The 14,480-nt window shown below is 39.0% G+C and overlaps 1 protein-coding gene across 1 annotated transcript in view; it reads right to left on the bottom strand.

Annotated features, from left to right (window-relative positions):
• Window positions 1-14,480, bottom strand: part of LOC114552445 (mitochondrial intermediate peptidase) — a 29,579-nt gene that overhangs the window by 8,024 nt on the left and 7,075 nt on the right. Inside the window, exons 14-18 of the mRNA XM_028573238.1 lie at window positions 13,689-13,798; window positions 13,371-13,445; window positions 12,771-12,887; window positions 7,509-7,630; window positions 5,491-5,564 (exon numbers count right to left, since the gene is read on the bottom strand). Coding sequence (XP_028429039.1) covers window positions 5,491-5,564; window positions 7,509-7,630; window positions 12,771-12,887; window positions 13,371-13,445; window positions 13,689-13,798 — 498 coding nt within the window. The remainder of the gene's footprint in view (window positions 1-5,490; window positions 5,565-7,508; window positions 7,631-12,770; window positions 12,888-13,370; window positions 13,446-13,688; window positions 13,799-14,480) is intronic.

The following is a 14,480-nucleotide window of genomic DNA, read 5'->3' as shown; positions in this document are numbered from 1 at the left end:
TTAGTGATTTATAAACCAGCAGAAGTACTTTGAAATCAACTCTTTGAGGCACAGGAAGCCAGTGTAGAGATTTCAGTACTGGAGTGATGTGATCCACTTTCTTGGTCTTAGTGAGAACTCGAGCAGCAGCGTTCTGAATCAGCTTCAACTGTCTGATTTTTTAGGTAGACCTGAAGGACACCGTTACAATAGTCAAGTCTACTTTAGATAAAAAGCATGGACAAGTTTTTCTAAATCCTTCTGAGACATAAGTCCTTTAATCCTGGATATATTCTTAAGGCGGTAATTGGTTGACTTTGTTATTGTCTTAATGTGGGTGATGAAATTCAGGTCTGAGTCCATGACTACACCAAGATTTCTGGCTTTGTGTGTTGTTTTTGACATTGCCTTTTGAAGGTGAGCGCTGACTTTCAATCGTTCCTCTTTTGCTCCAAAAACAACCACCTCAGTTTTCTCTTCTGGTGCTTTATTATTTTTTATAATAGCATTGCCTCTTCTCTGTTAGTATATCTCTTTGTTGTTGTTTTGTGTATCTTTGTAATTGACTCAATGTCATTGTAAATGAGGGTTGGATAAAGGTTGAATGAACTCAGTCTTCAGTTCCAATTAGAAAATGCTAGCATGCTAACATGATAAACTAAAAAAAACATGATAAACATCTGCATGTTAGCATTTAGCTCAGGGCACTGCATGTGGCAAAGGGTAGATGCTAGATCGGACTCGCTAGACGTTGTCGACGTCACAGGACGTGCCTCATGGCCCGCCTTATTTTTGCCTTATTCTGCCTCTGATTGGCTTGCCCTGTTATTCTGACCCTAACCAAGCCCCACTCCATATGCCTAAACCTAACTACGTCGACATGTCTACCAGATCTGATCTAGCATTTATTGTGGCAAAGTACAGTCTCAGAGAGCTGGAAGCACAGCTGTAGACTCTACATCTTTGTGAAAACTCAAGACACTTCTCAAGCCCGGAGACAAACCTAAAATTATTTCTGCAAGTGTCACATTTATTTAAAATTCATCCATTTGGTTACATTTTAATCACACAAAAGCTAAAACAATTTGTCATCTATGTCTGTAGCGATGACAAGTATGGTCAAGTATTTCTTCTCTTTCTTTAATTATGTTTTCTACACAGCGATGTGGTCATCAAAAGGGCTAAACTACCATCAGTAAGTCATGGATGAGACACTTCCATCTGAACATGCGCTTTATGGAGCACTGAAAGATCATTTTCATCACAAATCATGTCTGTTTTTAAGTAAGGGCTATAAATTATTTCTGCAGATTTACATCTTCACTGGGAAGTTCCTCTTCTCCGGTTTAGACTGAACTATACATCATTGTCACAAAAGTGTTGTGGGACTGTACAGACCACCGTGCTCTTGGAGTTTATTAGCAACTATGCAAGCAACCATAAGAACTATTCAGCCACGCTGCCTCCGGACAAAGAACTCCGCTACCAAGCTGTAGGTCTATTTTCTGTACTCGGCGGTCGGGGCTATGGGAACAGTCTGGGCCATGAAAGCCCTCTCTGTGGCAGGAGCAGAGGTTCAGTTCAGTCAGTCGATCACCTTTCACTCTCGCCTTCCCTTTCTCTCCATTTTCTTCCCTCTTACTTTTACTCTGACTTGCTCACTCAGTCCTGATGCTGCTGCTCTGGGTTTACATTTCAACACTGTCTTTCCTGGGAAACATCCAGTAGCGGGGAGGGAACCATGCAGATAAAGACTGGCCTCTGATTAGCCTTGCTGGGCCTGCTCCGGTTCCCTGTGTGCCCATGTGCCCCCTCTACACCCTCGCCAAAAGGGATAGCAGGGAAATGTTACACACCTCCATTTACAAGGGTCTTTGTTTGAAAAGATTATGTGTAATGGGTTGGATCTGGATTCTGTGTCCTTCCTCTAGTCTTCTCCGCTCTTCTGGCATAAATATAAAAGGCCCCTTTTTATTCAAAATCCTTTTCCATTCCCCAAAAGGAATTCAAGATGGTCGCTATGAACCTCTCAACCCCACAGCAAATAGTGGTGAAAAGCTAAATGTTTCAGCACATGCACTGATGTACTTTTATTACTCTGACTATGGCTGTCATGATGTTAAGGTCAATTATGAGGACATATGAGGACATATAAAGCCATCAAATGGCAGAGTGGCTGGATGGATCTTTTTAAAAATATGGAGACATTTTATCTTAGTTTGAGCATTTCTCCAGACATGGAATAGATTTTATGATAAAAAAAGAAATTAATAGGTTTTCAGATGATTATTATAAATGCAGTTGCACAGGATGGACTGAAAATATTTATTAGGGAAACTGCCAAAATGTGAAACTGGAATTAACATCTAACCATTTCAAAGCTCTTTTAATTTGATCTACATGTTCCGTTATAAAATGAAATTATTTCGTATTGTTCCTCAAGCGGACATTTTTACAGTTTTGTACAATGACTTATGGCTGGGAAAGACAGCCAGAGGGATCAATATGACCCTGATAACTATTCTGCACACAGGGCCTTGGCCTTTAATTAGAGTTGCATTCACTTCAAAGGTAGCCATAAAAGTCAATATTGTCAGTTTAACAACAGTTAATTGGACAGTAGATCTAATAACAAGGATCTGATCTGTTGGTGGGTGTAATTTCAGAGGCTGGGCGCAGCCCTGGTTGGAGCTGTCAGAGGGACAATCCGAGGGAGGAGGGAGGAGGTGACCCTGGGGGAGAGATTTACAGTACACTCCCAAATGTCACCCGATATTACTCTCCTCTCACCTTCTCTTCTGTTGTCCTGTCCAGACATGCCACAGTGACTGCTCAAGGAGGGGAGGAGGAAGTGATGGGAGGATGAAGGGAAGAGGGCAACAGGAGGAAGTAGTTGGTTTTGCCTGTCACGCCAATATTAACGTTAAAGCTGATTTATAGTGTTCCATTTATAGTTCCATTTGTACTCGGAAGTCGGATTTTCCAAGGTCAAAGTTGGAAACGCGCCCCCTGACCTCGGATTTCCGAACTTGGAACTCGGACAACCACCGAGTACCGCAAGCTAAAAATCCAACATGGCTGCTTTGTGCATCAACAGTTGTGAAAGCTGTAATAACATACAGATATAAGCACTTCTGTCCTATTTGTGTCTAACTAAATCAGTCGTACACACAGTGCTGTCCAACTTCTATCCATGGACATGTTGGTACGCACTAAAAACAGTGTAATGCGTTATAAACTGGCATTGCTAACAATGGCTAACCAATGAAAATCCAAATTGCAAATGGAACGCATTCAACTCAGGTGTGATGTCATTCCCAGCTTCGGCTTCTGAGTTCCGAGGTAAAAGGAAGGCACTATTACTACAGTTTGATTGTTACAAACTTAGAAAAACAAGAGAAACATAAGCACATGGCCAAGCAAGACTTCGCCAGCCATGCTAGGAGCTCTGTGAGGCTGTACTGAGGAACAGTGCTGCTTTGAGCTAAATGCTAATATGAGCATGAGAACATGCTCATAATGACATGATAACATGCTGTTACCGTGTCTACCATTGTAGTTTAGGGTCTTAGCATGTTAACATTTGCTACTTATAATAGCAATAAACACAAATTACAGCTGAGGCTGATGGGAACGTCATTAGCTTTGCAGGTATTTGGTCATAAATCAAAATATTGAACAAACTTAAATTTTGACGTGATGATGGTCAGAGGATCACCAAAGTTATTAGGAGTAAATCCTGAGGGGAATATTACGTTTCATGGTAATCTATAGAGTTAGTTATTATAGTTAGAAATTTCAGTCTGGACCAAAGTGATGGACCAACCGACCGACGTTGCCATGTCTAGAGCCACGCTGCTAGCGTGACTGAAAAAACTTTGGTTAAACGCAAAGTAGAATGCCCCAATCTGTCTTTTCAGCCCTGCAGAGTCAGCAGTTTTTAGGGCTTAAACCTGTAATCATCCAATGTCTGTCTTTGCTGCCTTCTGGATTTTTGCTGTGCTAAAAAAACAAACAGCATAATGCGTAATATTATTGAGGTACGATTTTTTTTTTTTAAAGCAGAGCAAATAGGTGACCTTAGAAAAGGGTTGGACTAGCATGAATTGTGGCTCGATGGTGTTTTAAGCCCCCAACGTCTCCTTCCAGGCAGCGCGAACGTCGACTTCACGGCACCTAACCCTAACCATTGCCTAATCAACTTCAAGGCAGCGCTGCGACTGTTGACTTCAAGGCACCTAACCCTAACCTTAACCATAGCCTAATCCTAGTGCCTTCCAAGCAGCGCTGCCTGGAAGGAGACGTTTAAAACACAGATAAACTGAATCGTGTGTGGTTGCCAGAGGGAGCTGACTTGACAGTTTATTGCAAAGATTAAAAAAAGGAAGTGTGTTAAATTGGTAAAAAGTCCCAATATTAGAGCTCAAGCACAGAGCAAGCCAAACCACAACAGCAGCAGCTGTGAACACCAGAAAAAAAACACAACCTGACTAATGGAACACAGAGCTGCTTCTGTCTGATGACAAACTCAAGCCAAGTTTACCCTCAGATGATGTTCAATTCAATCTTTACTGGTGAGGTTATAGGACTGTAATGGACATCAAGAAGCCTTGTCAATCATATTTAATATATAAATACCTATTTGCCCCAAGTTGTTGCTAATTGATAATCTTCCTGGGAGAAATTGGGTTGTCTTATATTAATTAATATTTGTAATATATTACAATGTTTACTGTTTTCATGTATTATTTTATTTTTATTTTATCTGTTTATTATGTAATCACTTTATCTCTTCTGTAATCTCTATATCATTTTATTTTAACAACTTGATCACAAAAAAGAAATCTTGTCAAATGTGCAAAAATTGTAACAAAGCAAAGTACTAGTTCACAATATATTAATTTAGTTACTTCACTAATCATTATTGGTTATACATTATCTAACTTTTTATGTGCAGACATTTTCCCACCGACACTAATTGTAACTAGTAATCTAATCAGTATGTTTTTCCAAGAATGTTGTTCTGCCTCATATGCAAGGAGACTTACTGGTGCTACTGGAAGCTATTGGACTGACACTTTAATTCATAAGCTGAAGGAAGCCTAGAGATGAACTCTGGGGAATCCTGAAACTGTTAAACTATGGTACAAAACAGCTAAATCTGCCCTGGGGAGGGTCCTGTACAGTAAAAGGTGGAATGAAAGCTGTGGAGTCAAAAGGCTTAGGTGAAAGCCCAAAAATAGTGAAGAACTAAGGCCTAGAAGTGCAATTCCGAAGTCAAAAAAAAACCAAACAAATATAGATAGATAGATAGATAGATAGATAGATAGATAGATAGATAGATAGATAGATAGATAGATAGATAGATAGATAGATAGATAGATAGATAGATAGATAGATAGATAGATAGATAGATAGATAGATAGATAGATAGATAGATAGATAGATAGATAGATAGATAGATTCTTTCAGCATTTTAGGGGGAATAAAAGGTTGGACATGGTAAATTACCTTCCACCATCAGCATGGGCTCTTTGGCTCCTCCATGGGCCAGCATCTCCTGACGGTAACGCTCACCCATGTCCCTGACAAAAAGAAAGAGAGCAAAGGAAAGGCAAACAGAAGAGAATGAGATAAGGTTACAGACACCTGTATTCTCCGCCGTCAACCCCTCCACCACGGTCAGTCAGAGCCCAGGGCCGAGTCTCCTAAGCTGCCTATTCACAACGGACAAGTGACAGGAAACAGAGATCGGACAACTGCAGGTGGAACTAAAACAATTTTAGAGGGAAAGGGAAGATAGGAAGACAGAGAAGAGCAAAGGACAAAAAAAGGAAAAAAAGAAAAGAAGAGAAAAGATTGGCAGGGGGAAAACGCTGCAGGGCTTCACGTGATAGAGGAACGGTAGAGGCTTCGCTTTTCAAAACAAAGCCTTTGTGCTTTGTCCAGGGGCAAACACTTGTGTTAAGGGAGGGTCTGGATGCTGGTGAGTGTCTGTGAATTATAGCACCTGCCAAGTCGGCGTGAGTTTCATATTAATGTCATGTTTAATGTCAGACAGCACAGACTTAAACAGTATCCAGGGGAAGGTGGCCTGTCAGGAGGCATCTGTCTCAGCACTTCAAACGCAAAACAGGTTTACGCTTTGCTTTTTGTGCGACTCTCTCACCATGAACACAATGTAACGAGTGACTAAAAAGAGAATGAAGACTGTGGGTTAACCAAAATATATCTTATAGCTCTGTGGAAACAGAAGTACAGGAGCTGAACCTATAACTTTTCTAAACTGTAAATTATGCCTCTGAACCTCATGACCTTGTCATTCTACGGACTTGAAATTGAATCATTAAATTAGTAATTTTCATCACTGTGATGCAAATCAATTAATAATTATATAATCCAATATGGCAACTTATTAAAATCAATTAATCAATCTAAAAATCATCGTAAAAGTTATCATCTGAAAAGTAGAAGCGTCAAGATTTCTCAGAAAACATAAACCCACGCCTGCAAACATTACACAAAAGGTACAGGAGATACATGTTGATAATGTCACTCCACATGAAGATGCACCTGTAGCTGTGGAGGGCACTCTGCATTAAAGGAGAAGGTTAGGGTATCATGAAAAGGTAAACTGCAGGGCACACTTGCAATTCTCCACCTTAAGCAGGTATATATTGCTCATGTGATTTTCCCACTGAAAATCTTCATAATATGCCCTACCTTTTTTTTAAAAGATTATTTTTTGGGCATTTTTAGGCCTTTATTCAACAGGACAGCTGAAGACATGAAAGAGGAGAGAGAGGTGGAATGACATGCAGCAAAGGGCCGCAGGTCAGAGTCAAACCCGGGCCTGCTGCGTCGAGGAGTAGTAAACGTCTATATATGGGCGCCCGCTCTACCAACTGAGCTATCTGGGCACCCGATATGCCCTACTTTAAATAAAAGCCTGGATATACATTACTCAAATGTGCACATATGCCTATAGTGTAAGGAAATAAAGTTATCTTATTTAATTTAACTCCACTATTCTGTATCTAAATCCAAAAATCGTAAAGTAGCAACATGGAACCTATTTCTCCACCTCACCACCTATACCCCCATTTTGGGCTAGTGGAGTTTGGTGAGTCAATACCAATGCAAATTCACAGTTATAGGATTTGATTGTTAAACTCGTTTGAATGGCCCTTTTACAGTAAAGGTCTTAAAAAAGAGACACATGTTAATGCATTTATCAGAGGCTGCCACTCGTTCCTTTTACTTTAGCAATGAGCCTTGCCATAAAAATGTTTTTATATTTTCTTGCTATAACAAGGACGATCAGTTTTAATACATTTTATAAGAAGTGAAATTAAGTTGAGCCAAAAGTCTCAGATAATAAACCTGTTTTCTCCCATACAAAAGTAAATTGGCTAGCAAATGCCCAATTTGAGCTAGTCTTATGTAAGAAGGTGAGGACATTGGAGGAAAGATGAACATTTTCCCTGCCTACTCAATTTAATAGTTTGTTATTGAAGCAGCTGTCTCACCTGTTTAAAGGATCCTGTACGAAGCACTGTTTCCATACCATTGAGGCCACGGCCCGGGACATGAGGTAGGAGTAGTACTTGGCCCCGTAGCCAATCAGGTGGCTGAATCTCAGCTGCCATGCCTATGGGGGATATTAAAAAAAACAACATTAAATGACGCCACAATATTATCACCTTCACCTGAGTGAAAAAACTGTTTAAAATAATCTGGACGTCAACAGGTTCTACTTCACCAGACTGGATGTGACAGAACAAACTCACCGAGAGGTGGAGAATTGATAGAAGTTAACTCTGGCTCCCAAATGAAGAAATTACACAAAGAGGGCTTGCATTTATCCCATGGGACACTATATTAGCTTTTGACCAAATTTTAAAATGGTGGGTTTGTTGGATACAGTGAGTGTGGTCAGGAAGCAGTGTGGCAGAGGGAGGACATCACAGCCTTAAAAGGCTTAAATGTTTGTGCTCGTAAAAAAAAAAAAAAAAAAAAAAAAGTTTTAAAAAAGAAAAGCTGTTCCATGACCGCGGCTAACTATTCCAGTAAAAGACACATAGCGAGGCTGAAGATGTTAATTACAACTCAAACTCGGGATAAAAAAAACATCTTCAGACACTGAAATTGAAAAACAAAACAAAAACAAAATCCGGTTCTAGTTTTGGCACAGCAACTAAACAAGTGGATATTTAAAAAGTAAATCATAAAAAACTTAAATGTCTGCTGAAAAACACGTCAAACACCTTTTTCATCTTTTAAGCTGCCTCTATTGTCTTTGTTAATGTCATTATATTGGTCTAATAAAAAACATATTTTCCTCCAACAAACCTCTATAACAAAACATTAAATCACAACCTGCCAGCTCCTTCTTTAAAAAAGGACAAAACATGGAAATTCCTAAATGGTAGAAAGACCCCTTCTCCTCTCTTCTGTTCTCTCTGCAGTTGCCTGAGGGGGCCCCTTTCCATATCTATAAAGGCAAGCGCTTTTATGATCTCTGAAAACGGGGAGTCTGGGGGAATTCAGCTGGCAAACACTCAAACATTCAGCCATTTAGAAAAGACAGCAGCTGCCATAGTTAACAAAACCATACCAGAATGCAGACACCTCCTTCTACCTCCACATAAAATAACAACTTTAAACATGTTAATGATTTATACACCAGCTGCAAGTGAATTAATTGTCTGAATCAAATGACGTAGATAACCTATGCTTTTGTTCGTGCCAGAATAAATCCTGGTACATTTTATTGTGATTTGTAATTAAAGTGACTTTAATCTTTGTAGCCAAAAACTAAACTTATTAATGATTATCAGGTCACTGTATTTCCTGTAATCCTATTTGACAAATGATCACCCAGTTATGAAGAAGTTGTTAGCAAACTGTTGCTAATTTACAAATGTGGTAGATAGGAAGTAACATTAGCACTTATGTGGAGTCTTGTTTATCCAATTTTCATTCCACATTTATATATAACCTTTATTTAATCTCCAGAGGGAAATATCTGACTCTTCACCAAAACAATTGATTAAAAGAAGCCAAAAAGCCCCATAGAGCTGAGGCAGACTTGAATAAAAGAAACTTGAATTTGAAATAACACAGTCACAACATGTGATCCATTGTTAATATCAAAATATTAACTATGGCAGCTTTAATCAGATAAGACCCATTGAGACTGTGATCTAACTTTCAAAGGGAGACCTGAGTACAGAATATATAAAAGCATTAAATACTTTGTTGTTTAATATTAGAAATAATATTAATGACTAACTATAAAGCGAGGACCCTCTTTGTGTCTTTTAAATATCTCGAGAACAGTTTATCCGATCTACTTTGTAGATGTATTGCTACCCAATGAACTTGCCGTTTGGAATTTGGAGCAGTTTGGACAGTGTTGAATATTAATAAAAGAAACTAAATATAGCCACCGCACAATAAAGGTTGAGGAAAAAACAAACAATGGCATAACGCAGGCTTCACTTCTTCCATGTCTACCCTTCACAGTAAAAGCCCAATTTATCAGAGCATTTCGCTAATGCAATAAAATTGCCGACACGAGATATCAAACAAAAGCTAGACACTATATCGTATTTAGTTGCTGTAAGTTTGTAAATTTTGTGAGGAAAACCTGAATCTCCAACGTAACAGGTACATTTTCTCTGTCAGGTAAAAGTTGTAGTACAATGTTTTCCTCTGCAGTAGAAGTACACAGTAAGTCAGTAGTACACAGTTGGGTTGCTTTGAGGTCCTTCTGTAAGTTATTTCGGTGAACAATGGCTCTGGACAAAGCTACAAGCAGCAATACCACAGGCCAAGCCATCGGCCTGTTCCAAGCAGGCACGTTTTGAACGGGCACTGCACTAGTTGTAAAAATTGACTAAAAGTGTGTTTCATCATTTTTCCAATTATATTGACAGGGTGGTATTGAGAAATCATTATCGCTACCTCTGCGTCTACACTTTATTATAACATACTGAGTCAGAGGTAGAAGGCATAGCAAGGAGAAATGGATCCTTGAAATGATTATGCATTAATTCTAATAAAAATGTGTTAGCCTGGTTATGCCTATAAAGCTGTTTAAAGTCCTTGTAATGGAGGACAGGATGAATTAAAATACTGAACGTGGACAGCTAATCTAAAAACAGCCTCACCAAAAGACACCTGCTAAAAAAAGTATATTACATACACTTTCAAGATAAATAAATACCTTCAAATGACGTTACTGGATTAAGGCTGCACAATACATCTTTTTTTTTTTAAATACATCGCGAAAGGCTGAGACATCGCGAAAGACCAGAGATTGTATTAGTTGAAAGAAAATATCAGTAGAAAACTGCACTTTATAATGTATCTGTCATTCTTTAGTGGTGCCTTTAATGTTCAATTTGTTCAATAAAAGAATGTTGGAAATGATTTCCTTTCATTTGTTTTAAATTCAACAAGCAATTTGTTGTATTTTAGCAGAATACTGAAAGCAGCAGAACTGTGAACACTTTGATATCTGTTTATTTATCGCAATATCATTATTGCGATAGTCAACAACGTTATCGCATATTTTCCTCATATTGTACAGCCCTGTACTGGATAACAAAGTGTAATAACCTTTGAAACTATTTGAGAGCTTAAACTGGGGGCTGCCTGCGACCTCTTTGATCCAATACCGTTAAAAATGCTTAAGCTCGAAAGTGTCGACTTGACAAGACTCCTCTGGGCTGCGGTGACTTTAATAAGAGTAAATAGCACTCTGGAGAGAAGTCCTGGCTCAGAAAACCACGGGCAAGATAAAGTTGACTGAGTTTGCTTTGTCAGCCCTACGCAGCAGTGATACAGTGCTTCTGTCATGTAAGTTAGAAGTCCGTTTGAGCTGTTTGGAGTTAATTCACACACTGACAAAAAAATATTCTGATGCATAAAGAAAAAGTTCAAATATTGAAAAAAGCCAAACAAAAAGCTGTTTTGTGATTTATTGTTCAAGTTTTAAATCAATGGGAGAGTGAGCCTTTCATCTGAAGACTATTTGATTCCATTGTATTTTCGACGTGGATTATGGCCGCACATATTCTGGAAACAAATAAGCAGCTATTGAAGAGCTGTTTAGTGTGCTGTCTGAGTCTTTGAAAAGACGCTTTAAACGCTTTGTCAAAACGTGCCACGAAAATGATTTTCAGACTTCCAAGCTCCTCTTTTTTTCTAAACCCTTTGCCTTGCATCAAATGATTAATGTCAACTTTTGTAAGAGAGTACAAGTGGGTAACATGTCAGCGAAATATCCTTTTGATCCTTACATACAAAAGGAGACAAAGTCAGCAAAGGCTTTTTACTCTGCTCCTCTTGTAAGTGAGTTAAAACACTTTTTGTTCTTTCTAAACTTAACTTGTGCTAAGGTGCATTTCCACAGTTTGGAAGGGGAATGTGGATTATATGTTGTATGCATTAAAAATGATGATCATCAAAAAAGAGGAGGGACCACCATGATGCATTCAAGCCAAGAATCGCAGATTAAAGAAATGTCAACACACACGAGCAGAACACCTTGCTTTCTGACATTTATTTCCAAATATTATCTTCAGCTCAAGGGTGAGCATGTGGTCTATGTTACTCACAGCTGCTCCTCTCTCTCTGCACACAGCGGGAAATGATAACCATGCTCTATAAACTATACACGTCAGCATCACCCTAATGTTTATAATCTGAGGCTCTCTGTAACCTATTAGCCACTCAAATGTTCACTTTGCTGTGGAAACGTTTCCTGAGCTGTGTTTCCATGAGGACGGTTGGGGAGAGAGAGAGAGACACAGAGGGCGAATTTAAAAAAGAAACGAAAAGAAAGGTTTAAGTAGAGTCTGTCATTGAAGGATCTAAACAAATCTGTTTTCACTTGCTCTGATTCAATGATGATCCAATTCAAGAAACTTAAGCGCTGCGATCATCTGCAGTTTTCTGTGAGAGTTCAAATGAGGAAAACGATCCTGCGGTTAACTGTGCACACAGAGGCAAAGTGTCTGTTAGAGCTTTCAGTGTGGCTTGAAAAGTTGAAGAGGAACGACTGCGACAGTGGGAAACTATATAACATAAACCACAATCTCTAGAGAGGGAGCTACAAAGCATTGCACAAGCAGGAGAGTGGGAGGACTCCTGTGAGGAGAAACGCTGGCCGGCACTCTGACGTTTGGGAGAATATACAGCAGTTCTGTAATCTCTATTCCTGATGGCACCCCACATAATTATAGCCCAGAGTTAATGCTCTATGAAGGCCATTCCTGGCTAAATTATGACTTGACTATTATGTTTGATTCCCGTTCTCCCTCCTGGCCTCATCCACTCGCCCACAGCTGCAAAAGTGGGGGAAATTGAGATCTTTTTTCATTAAAAGGACCGGGAGGAAGACTTTCAAATATTCCCCCCAGGGAGAGCTCATTCAAAGTATACCTCTGCTTTGTTATTTTATCAGGGCTTCAAAAAAAAAGGCTTTAATCCCTTAAAAGCTGCTGTGCCTGGGTGAAAGATATAAAACCAGAAAGAAAGGAAAGAGGAGATAGAGAGTAGAAAGCTAAAACAACTCCTCAGTCAAGTATGCGTTGTTTCTGTGCTGTGATCAACTAAGCAGTGAGAGGAGAGTCTTTAGGGAAACATGCACAGAACTTTCTCTAAATTATCATCACCTCAAGGACTGTAATAGGCCTAAAGACACAGTCTTAAAGAGACAAGCTACTCAGAAGAAGTCAAAGACAGTGTGCTAAATAGCACAAAGACAGTTGAGGATGTACCGTATTGGGCGTATAAGGCAAGCCGTAGAATTTCTGTTGCATCTCCTTCAGGATTTCTGTGGTGGAGCGGTTCTGAGGTTTGCCGTGGTAGATCTGGTCTAAAACAGCATAGAAAATCTGCCAGGAGAAAATAAAAACATATTTCCTACTAAATCAGTCACATACAAATATATTAAAATAAAACAAATGCAATGGGTTGCTCTGCAGTGGTAGAATATATGTTTTTAAACTCAGTATATTTTCCATCGATAAGAAATTTAAAGTAGTTTAGGACTGTGTAATCCCCGTTCTGTAAACCAGCTAAAAGACAGATAAGGCCAAAAAACAGCAGCCTTCAACAAGGTTAAGGGGTTATAAGGTTTAATAATTTAACCTAATATCTGACAAAGTCAGTATTGATTTCATGAACACCAAGTCGAAAAAAGAAGCTTGTGTTGTCCCCAAGATGCTGGTAAATGTTTATAATTGTATACATTAAAAGGGACTGGAGGCTTGATTATTCATCACTCAGCACTTTTTTTTTTAGTTGGGTGTTCTTGTAAAAGTGAAAATTACTTTTATATATATAATTGTAAGTGGTGTGTGTGAGGTTGGTCATACCTGCAGCTGGATGTCTGCGGCTCCGCACACCTTCTTTGACTCACAAAGGCGAGCCACCATGCTCTCAGGCAGAGGCTGAGCAGACAATGACACAGACAGAATAAACCAGTAAGAACTAGTAGGACATCATTTTCATCTTATGAAAGTTTTAATAATGTTTCAAGGTCGGCAGCCGATCAATGAACATCACAGCTAAAATGAAATACGAAGGTGTTAATATCACTAAAATTATGGTGAATTGGAAAATATCCCTCCACAACCATTGAGTAATGTTTTTTAGAGTTTCAAGTTGGCCTTTATTCTGAGGTTTAGGCGTACCTGTCCAGTTTCATAATGGCGTGCAAATTGGCTGAGGACTCTATAGTCAGTGGCAAAGTACTCCATGAGGATGGATGGGACTTCAGCGAAGTCAGTCGCACATCTGGTTCCTGGAGGAGAGACGTCAAAGCTTAGACATAAGAACACACAAATTAAAACAAAAGGAAGGTCTGTCGAACCACAACAGAATTGACCTGACACACAACTGCAATGTGCTCGGTACTGTACACCATTTTAACCTTCCACAGATGTTTAAATGCAATATCAAGTACAACATCTGATATAAAAATAGATTTAGAGAGGTAAAATATAAAGATAGAAGTCACTGGAAATGCAACTGTTATGAGCTTTCAGATACAATTGTGATTCAAGTAGCATGTCTAAACTGCTGTAAACATGGTGTCCACTGAGGAAACATGTCGAGGTAATAGATATTGTTATTATTGTAAAATAAATACTTTTGGGATCTTGAATTACCAGAGAGAAAACAATGATCAGCTTTATCTGACAAGTGAAACGGTATCAAATGACAGCTTTGGATAATCTAAAGCTCTCCTCGGGGCTCACATTTAATCCGATTTACACTCTATTTTCACTTGCGACACTGTAATGAATAACCTATAGCTCCTTATCTAACAACATAATTCTAGCTTGTGACATTTGGGAACTGCATAGCCATCACGTTAAGATACAGAGCTCATAAAATGTTGAACATTTGCTTTATTGTCTGCCAGGTAAACAGTTTGAATAACACCTACTGAATGATACATGTGTACAATCCTCCATTATGTC

Source organism: Perca flavescens, chromosome 3 (assembly GCF_004354835.1).
Source record: "Perca flavescens isolate YP-PL-M2 chromosome 3, PFLA_1.0, whole genome shotgun sequence".
NCBI classification, from domain to species: domain Eukaryota; kingdom Metazoa; phylum Chordata; class Actinopteri; order Perciformes; family Percidae; genus Perca; species Perca flavescens.
The sequence above is the reverse complement of the archived record's forward strand: the minus strand, read 5'-3'. Positions and strand labels throughout refer to the sequence as shown.